We start from the raw sequence: 22,307 nt of genomic DNA on the forward strand, positions 1-22,307 counted from the left end.
TTTCCTTCCATTGCTGTGAGAAACATATCAGAGTTCTCTGTTCTAATATAGAAGACACCATTAAGTATCACAAGAAATAGACTATGAACTATTGCTACTTAACAAGACTTTTTGTATATTTTCCTTAAGCTGGACGACTTTCAAGACTTTCCACATTAAAAAATATATAAATTTGTGTCCTTGAAGGAGAAAGAAAACACAGAAATTAAGAATTTGAGTATGATCTCAATAAATGAAAAAAACAAAACAAAACACTGGAATTGTTCTGTTATCAAACACCTCTCAGAACACACCCTCAATGAAAGGGGCTAATACAATAATATTTATCAGCTTATGTAAAATGCTTCAAGTGTGTTCTCATAGATTGACTAAATAGCACAGCAGAGATGCTAAGGACCACCAAATTAATATGAGACATAGAATTCAAGACCCAGATTTTTGGAGCCACCAACATTTCCCTGGAAAACACTAGAAGAGAAATCACGTGTCATACTGATTTTCTACCCCATGCATCAGAGACAGGCTTTCTTCAGACTTCTCAACAAGTATCTTAAGTGTGGAGTTTCTGGGTGAGGATTCCTGATCCCTGAAGGTTTGAAGGAAGATGATAGAGGGGCCTTTCCTCTGTTTTTCAGATCCACAAATGCAAAGTACTAGGCTAGTCTTCAAGAAGGAAAAGTAGGTCTGTGCCTTAAAGGGACTAGTAGGGAAGTTAGATATGTGTCAAAATAATGGCAGTTCAACTTCCTACGCAGAAAAGTGTGCTAAAATGATTGATGGCTTATGAAGGTCAAAATAATTATATGGTCTGTGTACCATGTAGTTGCCTCTGCTAAACTGTCTTCTAACCATGAACACTGTGAGGCCTAGGGTGACAGCCCTTGCACCTTTCCTAGGAGTTAGTGGGCCCATTTTCTCCTCTCTTTCCTTCTCCTCAGTGCTAAGCAACCTCTTTTATGCTAGGTGATCGTGAAGACAGCTTTAAGGGCAGCTGTTTTTATCCAGTCCACCTTCACCTCACAGCTCGGGACTCCTCCTGGGAGATTTTGTATCCCACTTTCTGAACCCCCTTGCAGACTGCACCTCTGAGGGAAGGATCTTACCTGGAAATACCCCTGGAATGGTACAGCAAGAGGCGATGGCAGTGGGCCCCAAACTCTGCTTTCCCTTTCACTGCAGTGTGTTTCCTGTGAAGAGAACATTTTCACATTGTTTGGTATTTGATACGTATGTCACAGACTCCCCCAAGCTCTGCAGTTTAATCCTCTCAGTAACATTGATGCAGGTATTCTGTTTAATTTGTTTCTCAGAAGAGGAAACCAAGGCTTAAAACAGCATATCCCATTCATCTAGTTATATAGTAAATATCGGACCTGTGATTTGAAATCCATATTTATTTTTTTAAGTTTATTCATTTTCAGAGAGACAGTGAGAGCGCGAGCAGGGGAGGGGCAGAGAGAGAGAGAGAGAGAGAGAGAGAGAGAGAGAGGGGGGGGGGGGGGGGGGGGGGGGGGGGGAGGGGGAGGATCCCAACCAGGTTCCGCACTGTTGGTACAGAGCCTGGGGCTCGAACTCAGGAACCATGAGATCAGATCATGACCTGACCTGCTCTGAAATCAAAAGTCAGATGCTCAAATGACTGAGCCACTCAGGTGCCACAGGAAATCCATACTATTGACTTGTTTACCTTCAGCTGTTTCTCAGCCTCTCATAAAACATTCACTTATTCTGTCTTCAAACTGGGAACAGAGAGCTTGAGCCAGTGGGAAAATGGTTATTGTAGCAGTTGGTTTCTTAGCTACAGTGACAGTATAGCAAATACTGTTCCAAGTACCTAGCTCCCCTTTAATTTCTGGGAACAAGGGGTGGGAATATGACCCTTGACCAGCTTTGCCACAAAATGTTTTGTAAGAGTCCTGGATAGGAGTACACAATGGAAAAATTAGATGTAATGAACAATTAGATTGCAGTAAAATTCACTAATGTTTTTTTTTTTCCAGTCATCTTTCAAAAATAAATACATAACTACATGATCCTTAGTACGTCACTATTTTTTCTTTCCGGTTTACAAAACATTGAACTTTGAGAAAATGCAGTTTTATTTGTCTTGCTGAGTAGAACTTTATGGGATTTTTTTTCTTTGATTGGAGTTTATAAGCACAAAATCATGAAATTTTCACTGTGTGAAAGGCATATTTTTTTTTTTACCCTAGTAAGACTTTTGGGACAGCTGAAATGAATTAACTTGAACATTCCGAGAAATCACCTTTTGGCTGAAACTACACAGAAAAAATCTCACTTCAAAAGATTTTTAAAGAGACATATGTGCAATGGAAATGACTTTTCAGTCTCAATATACTGACTGCCTTTTTGATGACTATCATATTTACTTTAACAAATTTAAAAGGGCATGGTTCAGATTTCAGAAGAGGGCTTGCTTTTTCCAGTTACCAGTATTTACCTGGTTAATGGAATCTTTATTTGTAGTTTAAATTATTAGTGGTTGATTTGTAATGGCATCTTAGTGAAAATTCTCCTATTTTAAAACCATACTCTAAGATATCCTGTTGTCTTAATTTTTTCAATTCATCTTTCAAATGTTTAAGAGAGTAATGGGAAACTTTAGTTATTTGCAATCTTAAAAACATTGCTTTTCACATACCAGTGGTAGGATCTAACACAGTTTAGAGCACAAAATTTGGAGCCAAAAAGGCTTGGCTTGAATTTTGGTTCTGAAAATGTCAGCTGTGTGATCTCGGACAGGTCCCTGAAGTAACATGCAGTTAAGTCCTTTAGGTATTTATAAGCAAGAACTCATATACAGACTAAAGCAGTAGTAAAGAGGAGCTAACTTAAAAAAAAAACAGCTTGAAATATTACAGAAACCTTAACTTCACTTTCTGTTGCATTTTAAAGAGAGGAGGTGTGGATGTTACGTTCCAAACAAAAAGGGTAAAACTTCAATGTACTTGCCATTCAGAGTGGAGAAAAGCATATAGAAGTTGATGTACCTAGGGTATAATCTGTTTCCAACAGCAGCTACGGTGATGCTTTTAAAACATAAGTCAAATAAAGTTACTTCCCTGCTCTAATCTCTTCCAGGGTTTCCCTATCTCACTTAGAGTAAAAATCTTATAATGGTCAGTCTAGCTGTCAAACCCCCAACATTGCATCCTGCCCAATCCCACTCTGCTGTTACTAACATAAATTCTACTCCTGTCCTCATTCATTCTGTTTTAGCCATGCTGGCCTTCTTGCTCTTTCTTGAGCACAGCAAGCATACCTCAGGGCCTTTGCACAGGCCTTTTTCTCTGTATGAAAAACTCTTTTCGCAGATATCCGTGTACTTCAGTCTACATGTCCCTCAATTGTTTACTCAAATGTCACCTTGGATATGTCTGCTCTAACCACCATACTTAAAAAAGCAAATTCCATAGCTTCTCTGGTATTCTCAGTCCTCCACCCCTGCTCCCCCCCCCCCTTTTTTTTTTTTACATATTACTTACTACTTTTTGTCATAGTGTATACCTTATTATATCTGCTGTTTACTTCCCTTCCCTGCTAGACCGTAAGCTCCCTGAAGGAAGAGATCTTTGTTTTGTTTACCTGTATATATGCCTCATATGCAGAAAATTGTCTGGAACGTGGTAAGGGCTCAATAGATATATGCTGAATGAATAACCCTCCTTTTTAGTTATGCCAGCCTAAGAAGTAAACTGAGGCAAACTCAAAATTGTCAAAAAGATGAGTTTATTCAGGAATAACAGACGTACTGCGATTTAGGATATGCAAACTATAGCAAACTATCATGAGTCCCTTGAGGGTTTGGGGTGGGCTGTTATCTATGGGCAGGAAATGTAAAAAGGGGATAGTTCAATTAGAGACTGTTAAAATAAAAAACAAATGGGACCAGGTTTGAAAATTCCTCAAGCAGGCGAAACCAGTGCAGTCATACAAGCAAAGCTCAAGTCAGTTTACTTTGTGAGACCAGCCCGACCCTGACCATTCCTTGTTCACATCTCTGGAAACCATAAGTACAACTTCCCAAGGTTGATACGAGGCAACTCTTGATCAACTACCTATCACTTAAGAAAATCCCAGTGTTACCACTTTTTTTGTAAATCAGTCATTTATGGGAAATCAGTCTGTCTTTAAATTGTATTTTTCTGACAGCACATGTATGAGATTTTTTTGTTTTATATCCTTCTGTTTCATTTTAGATAGAAATTCCTTTAGATATATGTGTGTGTATATATATATATATATATATATATATATATATACACACACACACACACACACACACACACACACACATATGTTAAACACTGAGTACATAATTAAAGGAATATCATTGAGGGTCACCTGAGTGGCTCAGTTGGCTTAGCATCCGACTCTTGATTGCAGCTCGGGTCAAGATCTCATGGTAAATGGGTTCAAGCCCCTCATCAGGCTCTGCGCTGACAGCATGGAGCCTGCTTGGGATTCTCTGTCTCCCTCTCTCTCTGCTCCTCCCCCTCTCACCCACTGTCTGTCTGTCTGTCTGTCTCTCTCTCTCTCTGTCTCTCTCTCTCTCAAATTAAATAAGCTTCAAAATGGAATGTCATTGACTTTAAATAAGTATGAATAAATTTAAAGTCAAATGACAAAAGATAGAAATTTATGAAACAATATATCAAAGCTTTGGAAGAAATATTTCAAGACAATTTTAAGAAGAGATGCAGATAATAAAAATGATGAATAATTCTTTCATAAAGTCTCCTGAGTTATAACCAACTCTGTACCTTTTGATACGAAGTAAGGCCACTTGAAATGGTGCTGTCCTCCATTCTTCCATGTGAATAACCATTTCTCTCCCCATAACCTCCTGTGCCTTTATCATTTTTTTCTCCATCATTTGCCTGTCAAATATGCCAATTACATGCAAAGGTATTCACTGACTTTGAGTCGCCAGAGATGTGAATGCAACTGAAAGGAGAATAGATATTTGGAGGAGAAAGAGAAGACATGTGAGGAAAAAAATAATTTAGATGGTATTTATACTACAGTAGAATAAATTGGTTTCTCTATACATTTAGTCAAGGTAACCCTTTTTCTCTCTCATAATTCTTTCCCCTTCTCTAAGGTACAGCTATGAATCCTTTATCCTCTGGAATTTCTTTTTCAATAAAAATTAGTCAAATTAAAGCCTTTTCTCATTTGTTAGTGTTTATGTTATGCACTTTGCAGTCAGCAATTTAGGAAGTAGTGTTGCCTAGTAGTTGATATCACACACAATTGATTGCCTTGATATGTTTCTGCAGTGCATATACTGTTGTTTGAGTTGGTTGTTTTCTTGGTTGCATATCCCCACCTTTAAAAACAGATTAAATACCCCTTGTGGTCAGGGACTGCAAGGGCTAGACACACAGAGTTCCTCAATAGTTACTTGACTTATTATTCCCAATAGGTGTCTCTACTAGCTATGAATTATTTGATGTTTTATAAAGCTTGTGCTTCTGTTTATAGGTATCATACAGACTTTTTGAAGACATGGGCCTCTTTGAAGCTTTCAAAATTCCAGTTAGGGAATTTATGAATTATTTTCATGCTTTGGAGATTGGTTACAGGGAAATTCCTTGTAAGTATGTTATTTGTGAAATAATACTTTAAAATCTGTCAAATTTGCTGTGGGTAGTGGGATATTGAATTGTTAGCAGCTAGCAGAGAATTCCCCATGGTAAACACAGTGTGTGGCCGCATGCTATAGTGACTAGGAGATAATATCCTGTTTCAGAATCCCAGCCCCTACATTTATCAGCTGTGGAAGACCATGGGTCTTACTTAACCTCTGCATGCCTCATTTATCAATCTGTAAAATGGGGATCATAATATCTGCTTTGTAGGATTGTTATGAGGGTAAAATGAGGTAATAATTCTAAAGGAGTTATAATAGTGCCTTCACCTAGTAAGACAATTAAGTGTGTGCCCCACAAATAATTAAATGTTAAATTTATTGCTCATTTTATTACGTACTCCTTTTATTGGGTGAGTTCAACTTTTGTTCTGGCATCTGCAGAGTTAAAACATTAACTCCTGATGTTCTTGAATATAACAAAAACCTGCCTGGGTGTTGAGGGACAGGTGGGTGATGGTATAATTAATAAAATACACAAGAGGCACTCCTAAGTGGTTGCAAAGAAATTATTAGAAGCCTTTAAAATCAGACAAATGTGAAGACCAAAGGAAGATTTTGTGAACCAAGTGTTCATGTTTGTGAACTTTAAATATTATGAGGATAGTTTGTGATTTATAATAATGCAAAATAGAACAGAGGGAAGATGTTAAATTTCCAATATGGAGCATTGCAGGTTTCATCTGAACATCATCCTAAATACTACAAAATATATGGTATGGAAGAAAATGTCCAAAAATCCAGTCATAGAAATTGTGAAAATGTGCAGAAATCACGTGGTACTTTTAGAAAATAAATGGCATACAACAAGAGAAATAGACATCATATATTGGTTGAGGCATGTCTTAGAAACGTGTTGTTCAAATCACGTTCTAAGTTTTAAGTTTTAAATTTTCTTTTATACACCTTAGACTTTAGAATCCCATGTCTTTTTCTAGTTGCAAAGAGCTGAAGTTAAGTAAAAATTCTATGCAGACAGATAAAGTACAGGTATTTCCAGACATTAAACTAGTACATTAAACTAGTGATCCATTATTAACATATTGTTTTTCAAAATGCCATCTGATTGGAACAAAAATGCACAGCTAATGGCATGTAATAGGAAAAGAGAATGGAGAATTGGATCCACAATGAGATTTGTTGGAGAATATGGGACCCAAATGCAGGCAAAACAGGACAATGGGTATAGAGGAAAGAGGAACTTAAGAACACTGGTCCCCTTGGGAAGGTCTGGCCAATAGGGCCATGGAAATTGAGAGAAAAATATGAAAAAGCGGTAGTTGAAAGGATCTCAAGATAAGCCTTGCTTTCTTAATACCATTTTCCCAGGGCTCCCCCTGGTTGGATGCCAGTGATTGACATAAGTGTTACTGATTTTTCAACAGCTAGTCACCAGACTAAATTTACAAATTGCTGTATTTCCAAATATATTTTAGTAACATAATCAGTGATAGCCAAGTCCATGGAGTACAAATTGATATAATAACTACTAACGTTTCTCTGGGCAGTGTGTCATTAAATCATAGGGAGAGTTGACTAGTATTTAAGTGTATAAAGAAGTTTCCAGAGTCTAAATTTTATTATTCATGCTTATAGTTTTTTATTTTACAATTGAATGGATTTTTTTCCCTGAAAGAGTGGGTTCTTCATTCCATATGAAAAGAATTTGTTTATTATAAACCTGCCTATTCTATTAGGAGTCCCAGACACTTTCCATAAAGGGAATTCACTGATATCTTCTCACAGGAAAGTTTTAGCTTGATTGGTGATCACTTTTCAATAGTAATTCTTTGCATGTGGTTGTGTTGTAAATTTCAACTAATATAGATATTTATTAAAAGCTTTGTTTACTATTAATTATAATTATGCTACATAAAAATTTGTTTTATGTGTCCTTAACTTTAATACATATTCCTGGAGAACTATGTTTCTAATAGCTCTATCTAAATAAACCCATACCTAAATGAAAAAACTCAAGAGTAACTAAAATGGGTTAGATTAACTTTAATATGACAGTCACCTAAAATAATAGAAACTAAATTGTAATTAGACTTCTAAGTACACCCTTAATAATTTTTAAAAGAAGCGGGAAAATGTGAAAGCATTTATTGATTGATTGATTGATTGATTGAGAGCATGAGAGGGGAGAGGAGCGGACAGAATCTCAAGCAGGCTCCCACACTGACAACGGAGAGCCCCACACAGGGCTTGATCCCCCAATCCTTGGATCATGACCCTAAATCAAGAGTTGGATGCTCAACTGACTAAGCCACCCAGGTACCCAAAAATATTTTAAATTTGTACCCAGAACCCTTATTAAAATTTGAAGAATCTAGATTTAAAAATAGGGGCGACTGGTGGCTCAGTCGGTTAAGTATCCTGACTTCGGTTCAGGTCATGATCTCACAGTTTGTGGGTTCGAGCCCTGCGTCGGGCTCTCCATTGTCAGCGTGGAGCCTGCTTTGGATCCTCTGTCTCCCTCTCTCTCTGCCCCTCCCCTGCTGGTCCCCCCCCCCCCCCCCCCCCCCCCTCTCCCTCTCTCTCTCTCTCTCTCTCTCTCTCTCTCTCTCTCACATACACACACACACACACTAAACTTTAAAAAAAATAAAATAAAATAGACATGGGTAGCTAGGTAGATATGACAAGGTATAGGTGTACGCAACTCACTGACAGAAATATGATACCAAATATATACTTGCTCAGTAAAGATTTGGATAGATTAAGGTATAGTTTATATTCAATTGCACAGAGAGATAATGTTTAATATTGTTCACAGTCCTTTTCAGTTGGGCATACTGGCAGGTAAAGAAGATAAATCATCAGGTGATATTCATTAGTAAATTCAAAGTTACTTCTGAGAGTGCTTTTTCTCTTTTCGGAGAATTTCATCTCTAAAATATATGTTACCTAACACCTCTCATTCTTGTTACTGAAGTTGGAGAAATGGGTACGATGTCTCAGAAATACCTGTGATCAGGTACTATTTAATGGCAGTAAGAGAATAATATTGCTCAATCTGTGTTCAGTTCAGTTCAGCTGAGCTGTATGTCATGTGCCCACCAATTCAAAAGTAGATCCTGAGGTGATGCAGCATAAGCTGGAAAGGCAGAAATATTACAGTATTTGCTATATTCCAAAGGGGAAAAAATTTACATTGTCACTTTTCTTCTTTTAACACTTTTCCATCGGCACATAGACAGAATTTTAAATTGAAAATCTATAGGTCTAAAAATGTATGAATTTTACGTATAACTCCAACCCTCCACGCCAGTTTGCTTCAACTCTGTGCTTGAGGGATCAGGAGAAAGTTGAGAAAACAAGTGTATCAAGACAGAAGAGGGAGATGGACAGGCTTTGGGTATGAGGTAGGGCCTATTATGTGTTAGTGTGTGTGCATGTGCGTTTATGTGTTGTCAGAGAGGCAGAGGGGCTTACCAGATGGGAGGGGGAACCACCGAGGGGGTTGGAGGTTTGTCCAAAATGCAGAGATGAAGGAAGAAGGATGATAGTAATGATAGCTCTGATACTGTTACTTATCCCTCTCAGTTGCCTACAAGAAGAGGAATATTTAAGCATGTTTGTGTGTCCTACAAAATCCCCTATGTGGACCTAGCTGGCTTATTTCCTGGGTGCCTTTGCTCCTGAGTTGGTCATCAGAAAGCTGATGGCGAGAACAGCAGCAATATTAGCACTTGACACAATACTTGCACATAATACATGCTAAGTAAATGTTTATTTAATAAACATGTTATTGACTGCTTAGAAGGCAGGTGATTTTCCATCCTGCATATGGTGACAGTGACAGTGTTATTCTTCTGGATCTACACATGCATAACTGGAGATATTTTTTTTAAGGAGTTAGGTTTGGTTAGCTATTGTTTTAAGTATTTCTGAACCTATATTCAAAAGCAAAGGGGGTATTTATTTCCATATACTGTCTTTACCTAATTTTTTTTAAATTTTTTTTAACGTTTATTTATTTTTTTGAGACAGAGAGAGACAGAGCATGAACAGGGGAGGGTCAGAGAGAGGGAGACACAGAATCTGAAATGGGCTCCAGGCTCTGAGCGGTCAGCACAGAGCCCGACGCGGGGCTCGAACTCACGGACCGCGAGATCATGACCTGAGCCGAAGTCGGCCGCTTAACCGACTGAGCCACCCAGGCGCCCCTCTTTACCTAATTTTTAAATCAAGATTATTCTAGCCTCATAAAATGAGTCGGGCAGCTTCCCTCCTTTTTTATATTTTCAGTACCAAATTATTTAGATAAGATTATTCATTGAAAATTCACAGAAATTACCTGTGAAGCCTTCTGGCCCTGGGCCTTGGGGTGGGGAATAGGGCAGGAAGCAGTAACTCCACAGGTTTATCTGTACTTGATGTTGTCTGTCACCCCAAACAGACTCTGCCAACACCAGATACTGCCCCCTGATATCTGCCTGATATTGCCCCCATCCTCCCTTCATGATGCTGGGTGCATACACAGGTTTCTGTGACTTGGAAGAGGACTGGGAACTACTTGCACACAGTCATTTTCCCAGCTTGCTACAAAGGGGGAGAAAAGAACTTAGAAGCTCTCTCCTGATATATCCCCTAACAGTGGCAGCCTGGGCAGTTTCTTCCTCTACCGGAACATCCCTGCCTTCTCTGTCCCCCAAGGGTTTAGCATAGCTGTTATTTTTAGGTCTTCAGTGTTTAACAAATCCAGGATGGATTTTGGAAGAAAATTGGTGATCTGTACCATCTTGTTCCAACAGCAATAATTTATTTTATGTGACTTATATTTATATTAACTGCAAGCTTACTATGTGTCAGGAGTTTAAAAATACGTCTTCTGTAATTCTCACAATTGTACCATTGTGCTATAATAAGGCACCATTATTTAATATGTCTATACTTTTAAGATTAGGAAATGATACTGAGAATTTTAACTCACTTAAGGTAACCCACGTAATACTATCAGAAAAGAGACAAAATCAGACCTCACCTAAATCCAGAAACGTTTAGTGCGATCAATTTTGTACATGGCACAGGTGTGGATGTAAAATATAATGGCCTTGGATGACTTGAGATAGTCCATGTGCAGAGATACAGACTCCAGTTTCAATACAGTTGTTCTTTAGGGCACTAGATAATATCTGGCAATGGCAAAGGGCACAGGTTTTCCTCTTTTCCTCGTTTGGAGCCTGGGTTATCTGTTTCTCAAAGCTCTTCTGAACACATCTTCTCAAGTCCTCACAAGACTGAATTGCTGGGGTGTTTACGTAAGATCTAGCTACATGTCCTCACATAAAGACTGACTCTTAAGAGTCACCAGAAATGTAGGAGAATAGGCACTATCTCCACACATTCCCTCCGTGTGCCCACCAACACAGTGTCAGTTTTTTCTTTCTTCCCTGAACAGGGACCAGATGTTTCTCTCCAAGTCCCATTATTATTCTTTTTTTTCTCTCTTTTCTCTTCATCTGTTGAGTATTATTCAGAGATATAATCTATATTGGAGGAGACTGTATGATCGTTGGCCATTGGAAATAAAGTATGTAAAGTTAGTAGACTTAGGGTAAGGCATAGCACTCAATGAAATACTATGAAGGGCCAGAAGACAAGAGAAAAATTTGGAAGAATTGCACCAGAAAAAGAAGGTGAGCCAAGAGCACACCGGGCCTTTTGTCACAGTTCAGTAGAAGCTGAGGTGCACACATAGAATAGACCCCCTTCCTGTGATAATGACATTGTTAACTAGAGGATGTGGTTTTCCCATAGATTTTGCTCTATGGTCAATGACTCAACTCCCTACATTAATGTACAAAGAGGCTTTTATTTTTCTCTGTAGGTATGTCCTAGAGCTGTATTCCCAAAATGAACATCATTGATTCTTGTTCTTGATTTTTGCTTTGTGGATTTAATCTACATATAAAAGATATATTAGTAATTTTTAACCAGTGTTTTAAGTTTGATACAAAAGAATAGTACTATGTTTTATTCACAGAATATATTTGCATGCTATTTATCAGAGATGAGATATTGGGTGATATAGGCCATTGATCTGACCTATTTGAAGTATGTCACGGGTCTTTCTTTTATTTTGGTCCTCTGCATAATCTTATAGGAGCATGGAAATACATATAAAGGTAAACATTACAGGGGTTTCACATAGTGAGTTTTCTTTATATGTTAGGTTTCTGGTAGACTCTGCACACAGATTTTTCCACTTCAGACATCTGCATGAATAATGAATGTTGTGTGTGCTTTTTTTTTTTCTTTTCTTGTCACTATGGATATTTTGGAGTAATGGAAGAGTAATCAAAGAGTATTTGTCCTTGAATGTTTTTGCTGGGGTATTAAAATGTTAAGACTAAAATGTTTATCCAGTAGATGGCACTCTTAGTCCTTGGACCCCAAGTTCACAAATTAATGACTGTTCCCTTTGCATTGGTTAAAGATCATAACAGAATCCATGCCACTGACGTCTTACATGCTGTTTGGTATCTTACTACACAACCTATTCCAGGCCACTCAACTGTGATTAATGATCACGGATCAGCAAGTGATTCAGGTACGTGTTAAGTATATCTGTGTTTCTTTGTAACTAGGGGGAAAAGTATTTCTTTAAAAAAGGAAGTCAAGACAAATGGTATCGCTTTAATACCTTTTAAAACTTTCTGTTACTTTCATTTTCTCTTCTCAGATTCTGACAGTGGGTTTACACATGGACATATGGGATACGTATTCTCAAAAATGTATAATGTGCCTGATGATAAATACGGATGTCTGTCTGGAAATATCCCTGCCTTAGAGTTAATGGCCCTGTATGTAGCTGCAGCCATGCATGATTATGATCACCCAGGAAGGACTAATGCTTTCCTGGTTGCAACTAGTGCTCCTCAGGTAAATCTTTCAATTTTGATTACAAGAGATAATTCAATTTAGAGATTTTTCCAAAGGAAATTTATTTTATAAATTTGACTTATAATAGGGACCAAATGAATATGAGCCAAGCTATATTTAGCCCTAGGAAAAAAATCTTACAGACCAAGCTAATTTTGAAAATATATCATGTTTGTTCCAAGATATTAATGGCAGGCATGCAACTTTATTACCCATGGGACTCCCTTCTCAGTTTTCTTAAGAAGAAAAGCTAGTTGAATTCATATTAATGAACCTTCTCAACAAAGAAAATCAAACCTATACTAAAGTCTCTTTTTTGGAAAGATCAGAGAACCCAGCCTTTCTTGGACTTTTAAGAATATGGGGCTTATTTGTATATAAATCCTATTCATTTGAGATATATTCATTATAACAACCATGATTCTTATGACATTTCTATTGATTAGGATTTAAACATCAACTTATTTCATTCATTTGAAGGAATTTTTTTTATCTGAACATAGTATTCCAAAAACAATAACTTTAAAGAAGTTCATTTTCATATATATTTAAAGTTAAGTCAAAAATTAATCACTGAGTATCTCAGCATCTCCATTTATACAATTAAACTCAGTAAGTTTCTCCTTCATTTAATTAGCTGGATCCATGTTACTAAGTATTCTGAGATCCTGTTTTTCTTTCTAGAGGATCTAGAAGACAATCTGGTCTCATACATTTTTTGTTTTTTTCTTGTTTGACTTTTGTCCTTTACCCAACCCCTATTTCCACCTGTCATATAGACTAGACTAGATTTTCCTCTAATCTATATGTTAAAAAAGTATCCTGATATTTTTTCCCTACTTATTTTAAACTTATTCCAGCATGTCCTTCTTACCCCAGAATTATTTTCCCTAAAGATGGGCAAATCATTTTGCCAGCACCATTTGTCATGCATATTTTCCTACACATGTATGCATTTTTACTTAGTTCAATGTAAATTTTCATGTGCTCAGGCTCTCCTTTTTATCCTTATGCCTTTTAACCCTGTATTGTCATCTATCTGCCACACTAACCTTCAAGCAGTTTTTAGGCAACTTCCTTCTCTTTTGCAATGTCCTTGAGCATTATTAGAGAATTCCAAGCAGATATTTATTATATACCTTCAATTACTACTTTAAGGATGATGTTTTCAATGGCTGCTTGTGAGGTGAGAATGTTTTAAATTATGAGCTTTTCAGGGATTCCATTCCTATGTATTAGTTATATGTGTTTAAGAAAAGGTAATTCTTACTCTAGATGCAGAAAGTAACTGAGTTACCTCCTAGGGATTTTAGTGTATTTGGATTGTTTTAAATAGTTAAATTCTTGTGCAAAGAAATCTGATAAAAGCTAACTCTAAGCCCCTCATTTGCAAGAGTTTAGAATAAAGTTCAAGGAAATGAACTTCATCTTATAAAAAAGGAAATTTAACCAAGAAAAGTAGCCATCAGTCAATGTAATTACAATATATAATTCTTAATAACCAACAGTCACAAGATTAAATTTCTGTGTTCTGTGAAAAAAGAAAATTCCGAAAGCTTTGCATACTCATGTATTATTATTTTTTTTTAATTTAAAAGTTGAACTCTTCAGTCTCTTACTTATTTGCTTAGGCGGTGCTCTATAATGATCGTTCAGTTTTGGAGAACCATCATGCAGCTGCTGCATGGAATCTTTTCATGTCCCGTCCAGAGTACAACTTCTTAGTTAATCTTGACCATGTGGAATTTAAGCATTTTCGTTTCCTCGTCATTGAAGCAATTTTGGCCACTGACCTGAAGAAACACTTTGATTTCGTAGCCAAATTTAATGCCAAGGTAAGTAGATTTGTACCAGTCTTCATTTTATGACCATATTGAAAGATGTCATGGAATCAAAGTGTGGAACAAAATTCATTGCTTTCACCTTTTATATGTCAAATGTGAAAATAAAATGCAATAAAATGATTAACCAGAAGCAGATATATAGACATTGGTCCTAACCTAGAAACCTGAGAAGTTGAGGTGCTGTTTATATGTGTGTGTGTGTGTGTGTGTGTGTGTGTGTGTGTGTGTACACATACATACATTTTGTGCTGCAGAGAAATAAAAATCTCAGTGTCATTGGGTTTTTGTTTGATTTAATTTACTCTCACCTCTGTAGCATATTAACATAAATTATCTGACTGTAGAAAAGGTCAAAACCTCAAAACAAAATTTCATACTTCAAACATAAACACCAAAATTTAACTTAAGAAAATTTCTTACCGTTTGTAGCTATATTTATTTACTGGTAATTGGTAATATATGCTAATTTTATTTATTTGTTTATTTAGAGAGCATGAGCAGGGGAGAGAGGCAAAGGGGGAAATAAAGACAATCTTCAGCAGCTCCACGCTCAACATGGAGCCCAACACAGGGCTCAATCCCACAACCCTGGCATCATGACTTGAGCCAAAATCAAGATTCAGATGCTCAACCGACTGAGCCACTCAGGCGTCTCTTTTTATTTATTTATTTATCCACTTTAATTTACAGCCTCTTTACATATATATGCTAAATTTTTAAATTATTTTTTTAACGTTTATTTATTTATTTATTTATTGAGACAGAGACAGAGAGAGACAGAGCATGAATGGGGGATGGTCAGAGAGAGAGAGAGAGACACAGAATCTGAAACAGGCTCCAGGCTCTGAGTGGTCAGCACAGAGCCCCATGCGGGGCTCGAACTTACAGACTGCAAGATCATGACCTGAGCCAAAGTCGGACGCTTAACCGACTAAGCCACCCAGATGCCCCTATGCTAATTTTAAGTAGTATTATTTTCACTTCAATAATTAGTAATTATTTTGTCCATCATTTCTTATTTTAGTTTTCCGATAAGCTATTTTACTGTTATGCAAGCCAATAATGTTATTTTAAATAACTACGAAGTTCTTCATTTCTTGGTATTCTGATCTCGACATGTTAGGAAGATAATAAATATTGTTTATCTGTTCAACTTTTGCTTTCATTGAGGCAAAACACATTTTAACTTTGCCCCTCAAACAGGTTAATGATGATGTTGGAATAGATTGGACCAATGAAAATGATCGTCTACTGGTTTGTCAAATGTGTATAAAGTTGGCTGATATCAATGGGCCAGCTAAATGTAAAGAGCTCCATCTCCAGTGGACAGAGGGTATTGTCAACGAATTTTATGAACAGGTAACTAACTTAACTGTTTATCTTAATTCCTACTTAGGCTGCTCATAAATTCAGAAAAGCTTCCAAAAGCTGTAAAATGTGATCAATCTCTTTCATATTCATACGTCAGAAAATGCGCTGACTAAAAACTCTAAACGTACACAATTTGCAAGGATTGTGGGAGTGTGGGAGGGGAAGGAGAAGATACTGAGATAATGAAATGACTTAGTGAGACATTAGGAACACCATTGACATATTGGTTTTTTTTATAAACTGATTATAAGGTAGTTTATATGGGTGAATGTATATCAGGTTAAGTTCATTTACTTTTTAATGTTTATTTTGAGAGAGAAAGAGCAGGAGTTGGGGGGCAGAGAGAGAGGGCGGGGAGAGGCAGAGAAAGACAAGGAAAGAGAACCCCAAGCAGGCTCTGCGATGTCAGCACAGAGCCTGACACAGGGCTCGGTCTCATGAACCATGAGATTATGACCTGACTGGAATCAAGAGTCAGACACTTAACCAACTGAGCCACCCAGGCACTCCCAAGTTCATTTACTTTTAGTGATCAATAACAGCAGCATACAAAAAAGCTTTAAAAATAGGCATTTTATTTGACATGATAATGTGAAAATAAACACACTAACAAAAAACCTACCAAACACATAAACATGAGGTGATCTTCCCCATATTATCCTATGCTGATTTAATTATATCTGAAACTGTGTTTTGAGTACTGTGATTTACTCTCTTAAGAGGAATGTGGAGGCAGTAGATCATGGGTAAAGGACAGGGATCAGTGACATAAAAAGACATGAAAAAAGTGAAGATCATTACCACGGGAGAAAATGGAGGTGATGTAATAACTGTCTTCAGATACTTAAAAGGCTGACATACAAATTTAGTGTTAAGTGATCATACATTGTGGAGATTAAAGAAGATAAATTATTGCTTAACACAGACCTGATTTTTTTTAATGTCTATTTATTTTTGAGAGAGACAGAGACAGAATGCGAGTGGGTTAGGGGCAGAGAGAGAGGGAGACACAGAATCTGAAGCAGGCTCCAGGCTCTGCGCCATCAGCACCAGAGCCTGACGTGGGGCTCAAACTCACGAGCTGTGAGATCATGACCTGAGCCAAAGTTGGACACTCAACCTACTGAGCCACCCAGGTACCCCAAGATGTGATTTTTAAGAAACATGAGATTTCTTTTTCCTTCCCTAAAAATGGTGTGGATATAACCAGTCTATAGAAGGTATAGTGAGATTGATTTCAAGACAATGAGAGAAAAAAATTTGTATTATGAAGAAATCCAGAAATAAGTAATAAATTGCCTGCTATCGCTGGACATATTTAAAGAGGGATTAGAAAGAATTTTATAGGTTTATAAGGTTTTGTAGACAGGATTCATATATAGAATAAAAGGTTTATACTTTCTAGATACTTTTCTAGAAATGAGATTAATTCATAATCAATCCCCAAATATTGAAATAAAGAAAAATAAAAAGGATAATTTATCATCATTCTACATAGGTATAACCATTGTTGGTATTTAAGTATATTTCCTTCATTAATTTTGCTAGATGACTACTAGTTTACAATCTGTTTTTTTTCCAGAAAGATTTGAAGCAGTTCAAAATAAAAACACACAATAGTACTGATAAACATATTGCCAAATAAGACTTTCAGAAACCATATAATCACAGAAGATATAATTCAACCAAAAGCTGGGATAAGATAGCACCTTTAATTGAGCAATAAATTATACTAAGATTTCTGGCAGCTAAGGCAAAAGAAAAAAAAAAGAAAACATGATAGATCATGTATTTGTTGGATAATTATTCCCAGCATTGCATTTTAAAGTGCATTTATATTCTCATTTAAAGAGGAATCATGTGTAATAAGAAGTACCATCTACTGAGACATTAGACCATTTCTTCTATTTCCCCTTAATCAAAAGCCAAAATCTCAAGATCACAAAAGTGATAAATAGCAACAAAACATTTCTACAGGGATCTGAGTAATTTGAGTAGAATCTTTTAGCAGTCAAGCAAAAGAGGGAGTTCACACATGAATGTCTGGGTTCTTACATAATTGCAAATTTTAGATGCCAAGTGAATGTTGACTTTACTAGTATTTTAAATTTTCCATGTCATTTATCTTTCTGGTTGACTATTCATGCTAAATTCCTATTTCCAGGGTGATGAAGAGGCCAGCCTTGGGTTACCAATAAGCCCCTTCATGGACCGTTCTGCTCCTCAGTTGGCCAATCTTCAGGAATCCTTCATCTCTCACATTGTGGGTCCTCTGTGCAACTCCTATGATTCAGCAGGACTAATGCCAGGGAAATGGGTGGAAGACAGTGATGAGTCAGGAGATACTGATGACCCAGAAGAAGAGGAGGAGGAGGAGGAAGCACCAAATGAAGAGGAAACCTGTGAAAATAATGAAGCTCCAAGTAAGTTTTATAAAATCTATTCCTAGTGTGTTTTTCCTAGGATTGTTGTTTTGTTTTTTGTTTTTTGTTTTTACATAGGTTTGGATGAATTTATGCTTCTCATGAACTACATAGTTTGTGTCCACATATCATCTGCATTGGATTGTGGATAACTTCCCTTCCCTAATATCATAATAATAGTAATTATAGACTGTGGAATCTATTATAATACCATGTTCATACAAGGATACATTCTCTGTTATGAAGCAAAAAGAAATCAAGTGGTTGAAGCCTGTTCTTCGTAGTATCTTAATGATTTAGAGATGAAAGGAATTTCACATACTATATAGAGCAACAATAGACTTTTGTTGGCCTAGTTCAAGGAAAGCCATGTGAAGTGGTAAGAGGTAGTTATTAAGCATCAACACTGTGCCAGGCATTCTTCCACGTACTGAAGATAGAGCCATGAACAAATCAGACAAAATATAAATCCTTGCCCATTTAGACTTTTCTTTCCAGTGGAGTTGGTAGACACTAAGCAGGACAAGTCAGTAAGTCTTTAATAAGTCAGGTACTGATAAATGCTCGATTTAAAAAAAAGGGGGGGATATGAAATACTGCAGAGAAAAGTTAAAATTTTAGATAAGGTACCCACAGATGGTCTAAAGAAGAAAGACATAAAAAAGAAAAAAAAGACTGAAAGAAGTGAAGGAAGATCCATGGCAGTTCAGGTGGAAAAAGTGTTCCAAGAAGAGAAGAAGCAAACCATGTAAACGTCCTGAGGTCGGCGTTGGCTGGGTGTTCAAGGAGCATCAGGAGAGCTGGGGTGGCTAAGACAGGAAAGGGGCTGAGGGGGTAGCAGGAGAGAGGCAGTGGGGAGCCAAATGATGTAGGGTTTGAAGGTGGGGCGCTGTAGGTCACAGTATGGAGTTTGGCTTTTACTCTGAGTAAGTTGGGAAGCCCTGAGAGATGTGGTGCAGAAGAGTTAGCTGATTCAGCTTAGATTTTAAATGGGTTGCTTCAGCTGCTGTATTGAGAACAATCTTGAGTCTGAGGTGGGAATAAGGGTAATAAGAGGCTGTTGAAGTTATCCAAGTGAGAAATGACTGTGGCTTTGAACCAGGCAAAGTAGTGACATTAGGAACAATGAAAAGTATTCACATCTGGTCATTGATTTGGAGCACATCATGTAGCCAACCTAATCCATTTTAACTCACCTGATGACAAAAAGGCATTAGTTTTATTCATGTCTTGAAATATTCTCTGCTACTTCTCCTGTCATAGGGAGGAGGCCCAAACATCATAATTAGGAAAACCCATAACCCTTACAGTAACATTGCACAAATAGTGTTATTATTTTCATGAAAACACAGTATGTGGTTTACCTCTGCCTTCATAAAAAAATATAGTGGTAATATTTTTCGAAGCCCTTACCCAAAATATTACCAAAGAAAGACATTCTGATCATTTATTCCCATCTTTTAGCACTGTCAGGAAAATTCATGACTCAGTTCATCTCAGCCATCTAGTAAATTCAGTCTGACATGGGTTTGACCCATTTTGCCCTCTATAAGTACTCTGTTGTAGGCTTGCAAAATAGAGATACAGAGATCTTCATGAACTATAAACTAATGAGGCAGGGTTTCACAAATTTGCTCTAGGTTAAATTTTTGCTTCAGTTCTGTCTTATATTTTAACTTTGGTACAGAATAAGTTGAAAATCAAAAGTTGTTTTCCGTCAGTATTCTATTATCAAATAAATTATATTTTATTTCTCTGGTGCTTATAAAAAGATTTCCATTAGCAATTTTGTGCTAATCTTGAGATTCAGAGGTTGGAGACAAGACTTGGGATTCATGGCTTATGTTTTCATTTGTTCATTTAATAAACATGTAGTGGTTGTTTTGTTTTGTTTTGTTTTGTTTAACTTCAAAGAGCCAGGAGGTAGTTTGCTGTTGAAGGACAGGACAGTTTTTTTTGTTTGTTTTTTGTTTTTGTTTTTCTTTTCCCACTGAGTGACATTGGAAAGTGTTGTCGGCTTAGCCTCTTGGAAAAGCTTTGTTCCCGTGGGCTCTTACTGATTGCTATTTGAACTCAAACACATTGAAAACACACACACATAATACCGGCATCAAGAATTGAAGAACACAGGACAGGAGATTAAACAGGCTCAACTTGTCAGCATTGGCTTTAGCAGCAAATGAGACAACCAGATATTCAATTACTTTTCGTTCTGTAGGGTTAAGTTGCCATACTGACTTCCAGATTCTGATGTGTTACTCTCCAAGCCCAGATCTCCTCATTTCTAACTCGACTGCTGTAGAATCCAAGTAATTTTAGTTTCATAATCAGATTGACTGAGACGGTTAACTTGATTGAGCCTGAAAGTTAGGTTTCAGAAAAAATTTAGATTAAATATGCACTGATAATTTCAGCAATTTGCAAAACTTGGAGATCTCCCAGGAAACACAGAATTAAATGTTTCAATATGGTATCCTAGGGAAAGAAGGCTTTTTCCCAACCTCATAATTAAATCTGAAAGATTCCTACAGCGAACTAAGAGGTTTCTAATGAAGTACTAAGCTGCATTTAGAATTTGAGCAATGAAAGGCTCTTTGTTCTCGTTTCAAAAGGTTCCAGTGCTGAACAATTTGGCTCCCAATACAGGCATGTTTTAGACCACCTGCAGACTCTAATCTACGCAAATTTATTTGGTACAAACTTTCTTCTACGTCACCTTATTCAGTTCAAATCCAGAGAGCTTTATTGCTAACATTTAACAGCATTAATAAGAGAACAGCTGTTCTCATGGGAGCTGTCCTGAAAGGAAAAGGAGAAAAATCAAGCTTTTGTTACCTTCATCCCTTTGAATACACTGCCATGAATGTGTATAACTTTCAGATGGAATAATCACCTTGGGCAGTAGTGTTTTCCTATAACCGTGATTCAGATCTGTCCTTCGGCCAATGCTCATTGGTAACTCTCTTGATTCAAAGGATTAGGTTCAAAAGTATGTTGACATTGAAAAATTCCTAAACAGAAGCCGATTTGACTTAACTATAATAAAAACAAAGTAGACACAGACAAGTAGATGACTTTGGTAGAAGAATAATTTTATAAATTTGCTTTTAAAACTCTAATGTGGTAGTAATATATTTTATTGATTTTTATAGAAATAATTCAGATTTCTTTAAATTTTGTGTATATGTATACACACACACACACATGCATACACATATACACATAGAGTCTTTGTTAAGAAACATTCAGTTGAAGAAATTGATGTCATGCTCCACAGACCCGTAACCCTGCCTGTATGCATGCCCCTCACTCTGCCTGGAATGCTGCCAACACCTTCACCTAGAGTATTTAATTCTCAAAATTTACGTCTCACCTCAGGTGTCCTGTTCTTTGAAAAAAAAAAAATCTTACCTATCCCCTCACAGGCTGAGTCTCTTGTGTTGCCATGGTTTTAATGTACCAGAGAGAGATTGCAATATACACTTTGTTAAAAATGTCAAGGAATGCTTTATTCAACATTGTTGCGATAAGGGAGAGAAAGTAAACTCAACTCCATTGAAACTAAGGCAGGAGAATTTTTAAGCAATAGCATGAGCTATGAAAAATTACTATAGGACCTTAGAGGGAAGTTGGCCCATGTGATTGAGCCATTTGTGTTTGCTAATTGGTACGTATTGAAGTTAGGCACCTTCCCTCCCATGAAGACTGAAAGTTAGGGCCCCTGTTTTTCTTGATGATTTCATTTCCAAAGAATTAATGCCCATGTACTTGAGGAAGGAGTTCCTGGGTTGTAAAACTGGCTAGAAACTGGGAGAAGTTTTATCTGTATTACAAAAGAGCAGAGAAAGTATCTGCACTTTCAAGTTTTATAAAGTAAATGCTATAATAAAAGGCAGGCCAGAGACATACAATCTGGAAGAAACTGGTCTAGAATTTAGTCCAGCTAACAGGAGCATCAAGACCATCAAGACCATCTTAGTCACATGCATACGTCTGTCATAAAACATAGCATGTGTATTTTATTTTCTTGTCTTCTTTGCTCTTTCTCCTATAAACAGTAAACTCCTTTAAGGCAAGCTCTTGGACTAATTGGTCTTTGTGTAT

The 22,307-nt window shown here is 37.0% G+C and overlaps 1 protein-coding gene across 1 annotated transcript in view; it reads left to right on the forward strand.

Moving 5' to 3' along the window:
* The window catches only part of PDE3A (phosphodiesterase 3A), a 324,368-nt gene that overhangs the window by 288,730 nt on the left and 13,331 nt on the right, over positions 1–22,307 (forward strand). Inside the window, 6 exon segments of the mRNA XM_049627129.1 lie at positions 5,509–5,620; positions 12,120–12,233; positions 12,366–12,565; positions 14,197–14,400; positions 15,613–15,768; positions 17,945–18,203. Coding sequence (XP_049483086.1) covers positions 5,509–5,620; positions 12,120–12,233; positions 12,366–12,565; positions 14,197–14,400; positions 15,613–15,768; positions 17,945–18,203 — 1,045 coding nt within the window.

The sequence above is a fragment of the Panthera uncia genome, chromosome B4, assembly GCF_023721935.1.
Source record: "Panthera uncia isolate 11264 chromosome B4, Puncia_PCG_1.0, whole genome shotgun sequence".
Lineage (NCBI taxonomy): Eukaryota > Metazoa > Chordata > Mammalia > Carnivora > Felidae > Panthera > Panthera uncia.